At 39.8% G+C, this 12,526-nt stretch overlaps 1 protein-coding gene across 3 annotated transcripts in view; it reads left to right on the forward strand.

Moving 5' to 3' along the window:
• Positions 1 to 12,526, forward strand: part of cacnb4a (calcium channel, voltage-dependent, beta 4a subunit) — a 311,056-nt gene that overhangs the window by 224,097 nt on the left and 74,433 nt on the right. For 2 of the 3 annotated variants that reach the window (XM_063048561.1, XM_063048564.1), the window contains exons 5-6: positions 774 to 850; positions 1,865 to 1,884. In XM_063048561.1, coding sequence (XP_062904631.1) covers positions 774 to 850; positions 1,865 to 1,884 — 97 coding nt within the window. The remainder of the gene's footprint in view (positions 1 to 773; positions 851 to 1,864; positions 1,885 to 12,526) is intronic. The other variant, XM_063048563.1, reaches the window with a different exon arrangement.

Consider the following 12,526-nt stretch of genomic DNA (forward strand, 5'->3'; position numbering starts at 1 on the left):
AAGGCTAATTGAGAAAATCGTCAGGATTCTCTTCATTTATTTGGGACACCTTGGCACTTAATTGGGATAGGAGAATGTTGCCAAGTACATTCCAACTAGTGTCAGTCGTGTGAACCTGTGTAGCCATTAGTCACCACACCCTGCTTACAGTGAACAATTTTTAAATAGCATCAGTTCAAAAGGCAATGATTTTTGTCACTGATAGTTAGCATGAAATAAGCAGTAAGGCAATTCAGAACAGTTTTGCTCACTGTGGTTTCAAGCATTCGGACTTGGAGATGCCAGAAACTTCAACAAGTTATGAACTACGAAGAATTTCAAGGTATCAATAATCATCTCGAATTTTACAATGAAAATGAAGATTTGAGGATGCAATTGTGGATAGCATTATTTGAAGGCAGTCTATTATCTGCACGGTGTCCACGCTGATTTTGTTCATTGTGTACACTAGATGAATTATTCTGTCAATTAGGAACTAATACACAGTTTTATAGAACTGTAATACTATTGGTAGTGTTCTAATTTGTTCTGAATTTAATTTAAATACATAATTTATTACTCAGTTTGTCTATTTATACCTTAGTCATTATTTCCACCAAACAACAGCTAAATGGGTCAGCCGCTTAATTGGGCCAAAATGTACTGGTCCCGATGTGTCCCAATTAACTGGAATCCCCTGTACTTTGAGGCAATATTTAGGGTGATGATAACAAATAACAGTTTTCAATGTTATCCCGTCTTCTCTTAATAATTATTTATTATTTTATTATTAGGAAGTCCAGCGGGAACTCTTCATCCAGCCTCGGTGATATGGTGTCTGGTACGTGGCGCTCTCCCTCCCCTTCTTCAGGTGAATTTGTTCTTGCTATTTAATCACAGCTGGAGTATTCGACTTGCAATTGCTGAACTGACTTTAGCTTTGTGGGGATTATACCTGATGACTATGCATTGCATAACAATGTAAGTAAAATATTAAGGAGTTCAGAAAGTGTGAACTCTGAGTTAAAACTCAAGTTCTTCACCAACGTTTTCTGAACTCTAAGTACTGTATAACAAAACACAGTTTTTTCTCTTTTACAGAATTATGGTTGCTTCTCAGTTTATTGAACATGCGCGAATTCAAATTGAGTCTAAAATTAATGTTGACCCCAACTAATTCAAACAATTGCTCTAGTATTTGAAAATCAAAGTAATGCAGAAGCCAGAAATCTAAAACTAGAACATGAGATGCAGGAAACACTAAACACTTCAGGAAATCCTTTGGAAAGGGAAGCAGTTAATTTTTTTTACACCAATGACACTTCGTACAGAAACAGCTTCTTTCCCTCTGCCATCCAATTTCTGAATGGACATTGAACCCATGAATACTACGTCACTACTTTTTTATTTTTATTCTTGCATTACTTTTTAAATTTAACTATTACATATATATTTACAGTAATTCATGGGTTTTTCTCTACTATTATGTATTCCATTAGACTGCTCCCGCAAAGACAACAAATTTCACAACATACGCTGGTGATATTAAACCTGATTCTGATTCTGATTCAGATGAAGATTTGCGATTAAGGGTCTTGACATGAAATGTTAACTCTTTACTGCAGTTCCTGTTTTTATTAGTGTGATATTGCATCTCTGTTATATTTATATTTTTATATTTTGTATTTGCCAAAAAGAAATAGCATATATCTATATTAGTTATAAAATATGCATGCAATCAGAGCAATGAGGGTCAATTGCTGTACTGTAGATATTTTTTAATGAGAGAGATTTATAGGAGATGTTGCTATTCACATTAAAATTTGCAATTGAATTTAGATCCGATGATCCATTTATTCTTAAAAATGTTCCTTTTCCTTTGCAGCCAAACAGAAGCAAAAAGTGGTGAGTTTGTGTTTTGTCTCGTTGTCATTAAAATTACCATTAGTACTTTTTCTTAAATTGTTCCCAAATTGTGACCAGCAATGAAATTGTATGAGAGATAGTGAGAGAGGCTGTAAACCCACTGAAATGAAGAACTGTGAATGTCTATTGTGCAGGGTAAGGCTATAAAGACGAAGAGTGGTGGAAGTGTATTGTATGATTGTGGACTGTAACCCCATTGAAACGGAGTAAACTGAACCCATGGCCTGCAGTAGCAGATTGCAAAACCATTGGATCGGAAGAGCAAGCCATACATTTACAGTATCAGACTGCAAACCTATTAGACAATGAAAGAAGATGTGCATTGTACATATCAGGTTGTAAATCCTATGAAAAAAGGAAATTAAATGTGTGTTGTACTTGTAATGTACCTCTAATTAACTATGGATCCGATATTTTCCTCTGTATCTGTCTGTGTGTTCATTTTCTGATCATCTTGGACAGGAGAGTAATGCAGAGTGTCTACATTAAAAAAAAACGTAGAATTCTCATGGAGAGTTTATGTTATGTTTTGTAACTTCAGAATATTAAACTGATCCAAAGGAAGACACAGGAGTCTGAAATGTGAGCCTAACTTCATGTTTACGTTCAGCGAGGTACACACATTGTCATGTGATAGCACGATGACATATGCAGTTCATGTATCCATATACGTAAACACCCCTTACTGGGCTCATATGCAAACTTGGCTTGATAGCTACTTCTGCTAACAGCCACATGACCCAGTGGTGAGAAAGCCACCTTTCATGAACAATATATGTTTAGGGTCGGTATGAATTGAGATTCAACCAAACAGGTACGTCGTGATCTTCCGATTAAAGAAAACTTGATTTGAGTAAATGCTGCGTAAATAATGCCCATTCTTGCCCATATCGGTTGGCAAGAAATAACAGATTGTACACCACATAAATTTATAAAGAAGGTATATTTACTAATTTCAGCTTTATCAAACAGTTGTTAGGAAAAAGAAAAGAAATGGGAACATTACAGTTAAACCAATCCAATATGCACATAAGCATTGGAACTCATCTCTTCCAAAACTGGGTGTTCAGGAGTTTATCTCTTACTCACGTGCTGGGCCCGCGGTCTGCATGAAAACACCCACCACATCTTTGAACTTTCCTTGAAGGCCATCTCTCTCTCTCTCTCTCTCTCTCTCTCTCTCTCTCTCTCTCTCTCTCTCTCTCTCTCTCTCTCTCTCTCTCTCGCTCTCTCTCTCTCTCTCCCCCTCCCCCCCTCTCATATTGGCCCTTCCTCCTTGGAGCCATTCATTTGCACAAAGCACTTCTTGCAGTGGGTCTCTCCTTCCAGTGACATTCTGTGGCATCCTCCCTTTTGTCCCACCCCATAACTCCCACCAAAATACCCCAAACAAGACTACTGTCTGTCACAAATCTCTCTCCGCCCCTCCTTCTCTAGAACCTTGTCTAACAGCGCATTGCTAAGTTGAACAGCACAGCTTCTTAATTTTAGCCGAAACCAAGACTTTGTACCAGCAGGACACACTGCTTTCGCGGAAAACTGCTAAAATGAAACACCTACAGCATAGCAACAGAAATCTTAACCAGGGTGTTACATACATATAACTCATTATGAATATTTAAACAAACAAAGAATGCTTAATCAACAGCATATTTACAAGATTACTCAAATATTACTGAAATATTAAATGCATAGCTATTTAACATTCAGTTTAGCCAGTAGATTTGTCTCAATTTATAAATAGATTGATCCGCTTAATGGCTATGTAAGACATAACTTATTGGTGTTGAGATGGTAATTTTTTTGTGATTGTTACATGATGTTAATGACATCCACTTGGTAAGTTTTAAGTGATTTCTAATATCAAAACTGATTTTGTGTGAATTCTTCTGACAGATTGCTTGGAAACTTGCTTGGTGAAAGCCACCATATGTAGCAATGAGAGTGCATAGGAAAGCAAGAAATGGAGGTGATGGACGATGGTGTTGACTTGTCACTGGTCCATCACAACACAGTTGGTTTAATCATGTTAGCATTGAATGGAAGAGGAAGAGTGTTGCTGCTATTCTGGCTGAATTGTCAGTATAACCATGTGTGACTGAGTTCAAGCATTATCTAACTCATCTACTAAATTGGCAAACAATTTCCAGGAGGTTGAAGGAGAAGGTGATATTGTGAGAACCAAAATTCTATGATGTGCAAGTGTATGAAATCGATACTCTGATGGACACTGAGAAATCTCACAAGATACAACAGAAGACAAGAGATTCTGCAGATGTTGGATATCTTAAGCAACTCCTACAAAATGGTGGAGGAACTCCGCAATTCAGGAAGCATCTCTGGAGGTAAATGAACAGTTGACGTATCGGGCCAAGGTCCTTCATTAAGAATGAGTCCTGATGAAGAATCTTGGCACAAAACCAAAATGTCAACTGTCCAATCCCCTCCATAGTTGCTGCCTGTCTTGCTGAGTTCCTCTAGCATTTGGTATGTGTTTCTCACGTCTTGTTTAAAGCTATTGCGCAGAAACTGAAAAAATAATTTGATCCAAGGCATTGGAAAGAACAGCTAGTTTGGCACAAGAATACAGAAACGGGATGAGACAATTATTGGACATATTGTTTATTTAAATATCTCTTCTTTACATTGCAATTGTGTCTTATGTAATCTAGTATGCGTGGGTTGAAAGAGCAACAAATTTAGTCAAAGCTGCTGTGTAGGAAAAACCTGATATTGTAGCTCTCACATAAAATGTTCATCTAATGGAAGTAGTATTCCAAACATATGAGAGAATTTTGGCTACCAGAAGTGACTGTTGTGGCTGCAGCCACGGAGAGCCGCAGAAAATAAAAGGCTACAAAAGCAAGTCCAAAATGCCCAAGAGACAGTTCAGTCAATTGCAGCTGCTGTAACGACATCATTTACATCAATCTTGTCAGTTTGGAACACCCAAGAATATGTGTTGTCAAATGGAAGGTCACATTTCAACAGCCTGGAAATCCAAGGCAAATAAAAGAAGAAAGAAGCAATTACATTGAAAATTCAGAATAACAAGGGGAACTGCATACTTAATTTGGAAATATGCATAAAAAGTACAGACAAAGATAGAGTTTGGTTCTATTTGTCACAGGTACATTGAATCATTCAGTGATTGTGTCATGTGCACAAAGTCAAATCAGTGAGGGTTGTTCCAGGATGCCCATAAGTGTCGCCACACTTGTGGTGCCAACATAGCATGTTCACAACACACTAACACTAACCGTATATCTTTTATTTTGCAATGTGCGAGGAAACCAAAACACCCCAAGGAAACCCACAAGGTAACAGGGAGAACATACAAACTCCTTACAGACAGCAGTGGGAATCGAGCCCTGATCTTACAGCCGGTGTGTCGCTACTGTGTCGCAACTGGGGATCTGGGAGTATATAGAATCTGCGCTGCAAAGAGTAGCAGCAGCAAAGAAACACCCTTTTGAACAAAACTCATTGATTAACAGCCTCTATACTGACATGCAAATTAATACGGGTACAGAGTTCAATATCGAGCTAAGATAGAATAATAATTTGTAAGTCATAAAGTCATAAGGTGGCATAGTAGCATAGTGGTTAGCACAACAACTAACAAAACCAGCCACCCAGGTTCAACTCCCACTGCTGCCTGTAAGCAGTTTGTATGTTCTCCCTGTGACTGTGTGGGTTTCCTCCAGGCGCTCCAGTTTCAGTTGTACTGTTGTTCAGTTGGTCCGTTGTAGGTTAACTGGCCATTGTAAATTGTCCTGTGATTAGGCTCAGATTAAATCTGGGGATTGCTGGCCAAAATGGCTCAATTGTCCTATTCTGCGGTGTATCTTAATATATACTGTAAATATGCCAGATACCATTTTTTTAATTAAATGCAATCGTGAACAACAGCCAGGTCAGAAATGATGATCATGTCAACTATTTCCCAAAGAGAACTCTGATAGGCCAGTCAGATGGTTCACAGCTGCTCAGCGACAGAACACAAAAAAAATCATATGTACAATTAAAAAATAGTAGAAATACTGGAGTCATGATGATCATGATGAAGTCTGCTGGAGAGGGACATTTATACACATGCTGTCCTCCATAACTCAAAGAGATTGAAGGATAAGGTTGCAGAGTGACAAAACATGGCAGGAGCACTTGGAACTAAAAACTAATCCCTACCGGGAGAAAACAACACCTGTTCTTTCTGCACTGTTCTCCAGCAGTTTAAGGACTAAGTCCAGACAGAACATACCTCACAAGTGCCCCTGAAAGTCAGGTATTAACCCTACCTACCAACAACCAAGCATTGCCATCCTGGTCCCCTTCATGATAGCTTGTGAAGAAGCATGTGACTTCCCTCCCAGAGATGATAGGTGTTTGTGCACTCGACTCTTGCGACCATTAGTGGAAAATACCTTCATATATTGCAATGTTTGTTTAAGAAGGCTTCAAAATGTGTGTAGAACCAAGTATAGATGAGAAACATAAAAAATGATTGAATTAAGTTTATTTTCATTCAGTATAGTGCTAAATATGTGGTGAAATTGGCATCGAGCAATGGTATAAGTGTGTTATAAATAACAAAGAATAGAAACTCTCACAATGCTGCACTATTCAAGGATGAAGCAATTGGAATAATAGGTAGAATTCCATTAGTTTTAAACCAGGCAGATCTTCTGTCCTTTATACAGTTCATAAGCTGCCTCTAGCACTTTTAATCTGATGATATCTTCAAAGTTAGGTATTCCTTCTATTATAGAATTATCAATAAATTAAGCCCAGAACTTCCAAGCACCAATCTCTTGTGTCTTTAAATAAGACATGTTTTCAAAATGCAAAGTAAATTTATTATCAATGTACATATATATCACCATATGCAAATCTGATGTTTGTTTTCATACTCAATAAATCCAAAAACCATCATAGAATGAATGGAGATTGCACCAACAGAGTGGACAATCGGTGTACAAAAGACAACAAACTGGGCAAATGCAAAAAAATAACAATATTCAGTAAATAAGCAATGAATATCAAGAACATAAAAAGAAGGGTCCTTGAAAGTGAGTCCATTGGTTGCGGAAACATTTCAATGATGGCAAGTGAAGTTGAGTGAAGTTATCTCCTTTGGTTTAAGAGCCTGATGGTTGAGGGGTAATAACTGTTCTTGAACCTGGTGGTTCTTGAACCTGAGGCCCTTATACCTTCTTTCTGATGGCAGCAGTGAGAATAGACCATGTCCTGGGTGGTGGGTCTCCCTGATGATGGATGCTGCTTTTCTGCAACAACACTCCATGTATATGTGCTGAATGTTGAGGACTAGACTGTATTCATTACTTTTTGTTTTGCACCTTGTGAGACTTGTCAGTGTGTTTCTGTGTGCTGAGGAGCGTCCAGGTGAGATTCACCAGGATGCTGCCTGGATTGGAGGATATTAGTTATGGGGAGAGACCGGTTAGCCTAGGTTTAAATTTTCTAGAGCAAAGAGGTTGAGTGATGAACTAATAGAAGTATATGAAATTATAGGAGATGTAGATGGGATGGAGAGAACACGGAAAACAGGGTATAGAATAGTACAGCACAGTACAGGCCCTTCACCCCACAATGCTGTGACAACCCTTTAACCTAATCCAAGATCAATCTAACCCTTCATTCTCATATAACCCTCTACTTTTATTTCATCCATGTACCCATCCAGAGTTTGTTAAGCGTCTGTAATGCATCTGCATCTACCACCAATCTGGCTGTGTATTCGATCCTTTCACCCTGTAAAACCCTACCGCTGACATCCCACCAATACCTTCTTCCAGTTACCTTAAAATTATACCCCCTCATAGCTGCCATTTCCACCCTGGGAAAAAGTCTCTGGCAATCCACTTGATCCGTGCCTCTTATCATCTTGTACACCTTGATCAAGTAACTTCTCATTCTTTGCTCCAAAGAGAATAGCCTTATCCTGCTTCCTAATCAAGGCAGCATCCTGGTAAATCTCATCTGCACCCTCCCTAAATCTTTCACGTCCTACCAATGAAAAGGCAACCAGACTGAACACAATACTCCAAGTATTGTCTAATCAGAGTTTTATAGAGGCGAAATATTACCTCACACCTTTTTTTGGTATACTTTTGGCCTTCATAATTCAATGTTTTGAGTGCAGGAATTAGGATGATCTGTAGATGATGTCTAAGGTTCTGGTGAGGCTAAATTTGGTGTATTGTGTGCAGTTCTGGTCACCTACCTACAGGAAAGATATCAGTAAGATTGAAAGAATACAGAGAAAATTTTCAAGGATGTTGCTGGAACTTGAGGACCTGAGTTATGGGGAAAGATTAAATAGGCTAGGACTTTATTCCCTTGAGTTCAGGGGAATGAAGGGAGATTTGATAGAGGTATGAAATAATTATGAGGGGTATAGATTGGGTTTATGTCCAGGCTTTTTCTACTGAGGTTTGGTGAGACTAGAAATGGAGATCATAGGTTAAGGGTGGAAAGTGAAATATTTAAGAGGAACCTGAGTGGAAGCTTCTTTATTCAGGGTGGTGCAAATGTGGATCGAGTGGTTAGTGGAAGTGGTGGATGCATGTTTGATTGTAACATTTAAGAGGAGTTTGGATAAGTAAATGCTTGGGAGGGACATGGAGGTCAATGGACGGAATAACAGTTCAGCACAGACTAGACGGGCCAAAGAACTTATTTCTGAGTTGCAGTGCTCTATGACTCTATGGCTCTTGAATTTTATCCCCTGACTAATAAGGGGCAACATTGGACCTACAGACATGAATCCCAGGATCCCTCTGTTCCTCCACACTCCTAAGAGTCCTGTTACTAATCTTGTACTCTAGCTTCAAGTTCGACCGTACAAAGTGAATCACTTCACACTACTCTGGAATGAATTTTATCTGCTCCTTCTCAGCCCATGTCTACATCCTGTCAATTCCCATTGTAGTCGAGGACAACCTTCTATACTATGCACAATACCACCAACCTTCGTTTCATCTGCATACTTACTAACCCATTCTTCCAATTTTTTATCGAGGTCGTTTGTAAACATCACATAGAGCAGGGATCTCAGAACAGATCCCTGTAGAACACCAGTAGTCATATACCTCCAGGCAACATATGCTCCATCTATTACAACCCTCTGTCTTCTGTGGACAAGCCAATTCCAAACCTTCTCAGCCAAGTTTTCCTGGATCCCATCCCTCTTGATTTTCTGAATGAAACTATCATGGAAATATTTTTGGATGCTTTACTAATATCCATCTATGCCAAATCACTGCTCTACCTGCACTAACTTGTCTTGTCACTTCCTTGAAAAAGTCAATCAGGCTCATGAGACGTGATCTGCTCCTCACAAATAGTCGGAGTCTTTCACACGAGGTAGGGCTATCAAAAACAAGAGAGCATAGTGGTTGATATCTAGAACTTGCTGCCAGAGGAAGTGGTGAATCAGATATTTAGACGGGCACAACTAGGTGTGATCCTAAAAGGACCAATGTTGAACTGAAAAACAGTCAAGATGGGCACGGTGGGCTGCAGAGTCCATTTCTGTGCTGTACAAACTATAACTACTTTGATGTCTGAAGTGAAAATCTAATCATCACATTCATTGAGGTCATGAGGAATTTCCCATGACTATGTCTGAAACCACAGTTGTGCTTCATGAAGATGCACAGTTGAAAAGGGTCTAAGAGCAGCCACTGGTATGATGAACAGAATTTGACCGGTGGACAGACCGGATACTGGAACCTTTCCACAAATGTTGCAATGAGCTAGTTATGAATAGGGGTGCATAATGTGAGGTCATTTGAGATTTTGTCCAGACTTCATCCTGAACTCAGTTGAACTGTCAGTATGCAAGCAGTTTCAAAAGCTCCACTTGCCTATTTTGAACACAAATTGTTGGTAAGTAATTACAATGTTTTACTTTATTTATTTATTTATTGAGATACAGCATGGAATAGCAGCACTTCCAGCACTTTGAGCACCGCTGCCCAGCAATCCCAACATTTAATCCTAGACTAATCACAGGAAAACATACAATGACATAAACACAAGAGATTCTACAGATGCTGGAAATCCAGAACAACACACACAAAATTTTGGAAGAACTCAACAGGTCAGGCAACATCTGTGGAGAGAAATAAGCAGTCGATGTTTTGGGCTGAGACCCCTCTTCTGGATTGGAAAGGAAGGGGCAAGGCACCAGAATAGAAAGGTGGGGGGAGGGGTAGGAGGCTAGCTGGAAGGTGATAGATGAAGCCAGGTGGGTGGGAAAGGTCAAAGACTGGAGAGGAAGAAATCTGGTAGGAGGGGAGAGTGGGCCATTGAAGAAATTGAAGGAGGAGGGGATCCAGGGGGTGGTGATAAACAGGAGAGAAGATGTAAGAGCCCAAAGTGGGTAATAGGAGGATGGGCAGGAGGGGAAGGTGACAGGCAGGTGAGGAGAGGTGAAAGGTCAGAGTGGGGAATGGAGAAAGAGGGGAGGGGGAAGGAAAAATTTACAGTGACCAATTAACCTACTAACTGGTATGTCTTTGGACTGTGGGAGGAAACCAGAGCACCCAGGGAAACCTCACACATTATACGGGAAGGACCTACAGAATCCTTACAGATGATGCCAGAATTGAACTCTGAACACCGACTCCCTGAGCTGAGGTAGCATCCATGCTAACCACTCTGCTACTGTGGTGACAACTTACAGTATATGAGCAAGTTGTGAAATAAGCCACTAAAAATCTCCTTCATGGTCTTGGTTATGGCCTATAACATCTTTTTAGAAAGCTCTTGTGGACTTGTAATGAAAAGGAAATAGTATTTCCACAGTTACGGTTAATAGACTTTCAAAGTGGATTGAAATAAACTCACAAATTTGTGTACAAGTATTGACATATAGTCAATATTTGAACCACTGTGTGCTCGAAGAGTAATTTCTGAAAGTGGCCCTTAGCTTTCATTTGTACTGTTTGCAAGTTCATGAAGTGGAGAGATATCAAAGATGCAGTCGTTTTCAGTACCACTTAATATATGGCAGAATGAAGAGCTACTCAAACCAAAGAAAACGCATCACAGAAACCAGCACTTCATCCCACTAGGAATATCTGGCCATCAACCACCTACTTACATTTATACTACATTAATCTCATTATTTTAATTTCCTCTAAAATACCGGAGAGTGAAGAAGCCATTTTTCTTTGAACGGCTTCCATGGTTTTCTTTGGTTGGTTGCTGTTCGGAGAAGACAAATCTCAGAGTTGTATACTGCATAAATACTTTGATAATAAATGTACCTTGAACCTTGAAGATTATCAAAAATTACAGAGGAATTTTGATCAGCTAGATAAATAGACCAAGGTATGGCAAATGGAGTTTAATTCAGATATATGCAAGGTGTTGCATTGTGGGGAGTCAAATCAAGGTAGCACTTTCACAGTAAATGGTTTTAGAACAGGGCGACTTTGATGTATAAGTACATGGTTCCCTGAAAGTGGCAACACAGTGAGACAGAGTGGTGGAAAAGTCTTTTGACATGCTAGCCTTTGTTAGTTAGGATATTGACTCCAAAGTTAGGAGGTCATGTTACATATACAGTACTGGGAAAGGGTCTTAGGGACATATATATATCTAAGTTGTCCGAGACTTTTGCACACTACTATATTTGTCAATGTGGAGAAGAGAGTGAGTTTGCAAATCTGGTGGGGGCAAAGGATGTTGTGAATGACAAGGACGGAGTGCCACAGGAGGGGTGTGGGACAGGTGGCAGAGAAAGAGAATCAGGTGCAGGGGGAGGGGTGGGGGTGGTGTGGGTGCAGACCCACCCAGCCATGAGACACCGGGCAAGAACATTTGATTTAAAAAGTTGGTTTATTCATCATTACGGAATGTCTCTCTGGTGCTTCCTGCTCCCTCCCCACTCCCTTCTCTTTTCAACCATGATTTCCCTCTCCCTGCCTCCTTCCCACTCTCAGTCCACAATAGAGACCCATATCAATAGAGACCCATATCAGAATCAGGTTTATTATCACTAATATATGTCATGATTTTTTTTGAGGTAGTAGTGTAGTGCAATACGAAAAATTACTGCAGTACTATGCAAAAGTCTTAGGCACCCTAGCTATATACCGTAACTATTCACAGTAACAGAAATTTTGACCAGGGGTGCCAAAACTTTTGCATGCCACTGCATATATAAGTGACTAAGACTTTTGCACAGTACCGTACAGGATGCTGGTGATGCCACATTTGGAGCATTATGTGGAACGCAGCAGGCCAGGCAGCATCTATAGGAAGCGGTACAGTCGACGTTTCGTAGTCCTGAAGCAGGGTCTCGGCACGGAACATCCACTGTACCTCTTCCTATAGGTGCTGTCTGGTCTGCTGCGTTCCACCAGCTTTTTGTGTGTGTTGCTTGAATTTCCAGCATCTGCCGATCTCCTCGTGTTTGCGTGGAGCATTACGTTCAGCTTTTGTTGCCCTGCTATAAGAAAGGTGTTACTAAACTGGATAAAGTGCAGAAAATATTCACAAGCATGTTGCCAGAAGGAATTAAGTTATATAGAAAAGTTTTGACATTAGGATTTCATTCCTTGGAGTGTAGGAGACTAAGGGATGATCT

Source organism: Mobula hypostoma, chromosome 5 (genome assembly GCF_963921235.1).
Source record: "Mobula hypostoma chromosome 5, sMobHyp1.1, whole genome shotgun sequence".
NCBI classification, from domain to species: domain Eukaryota; kingdom Metazoa; phylum Chordata; class Chondrichthyes; order Myliobatiformes; family Myliobatidae; genus Mobula; species Mobula hypostoma.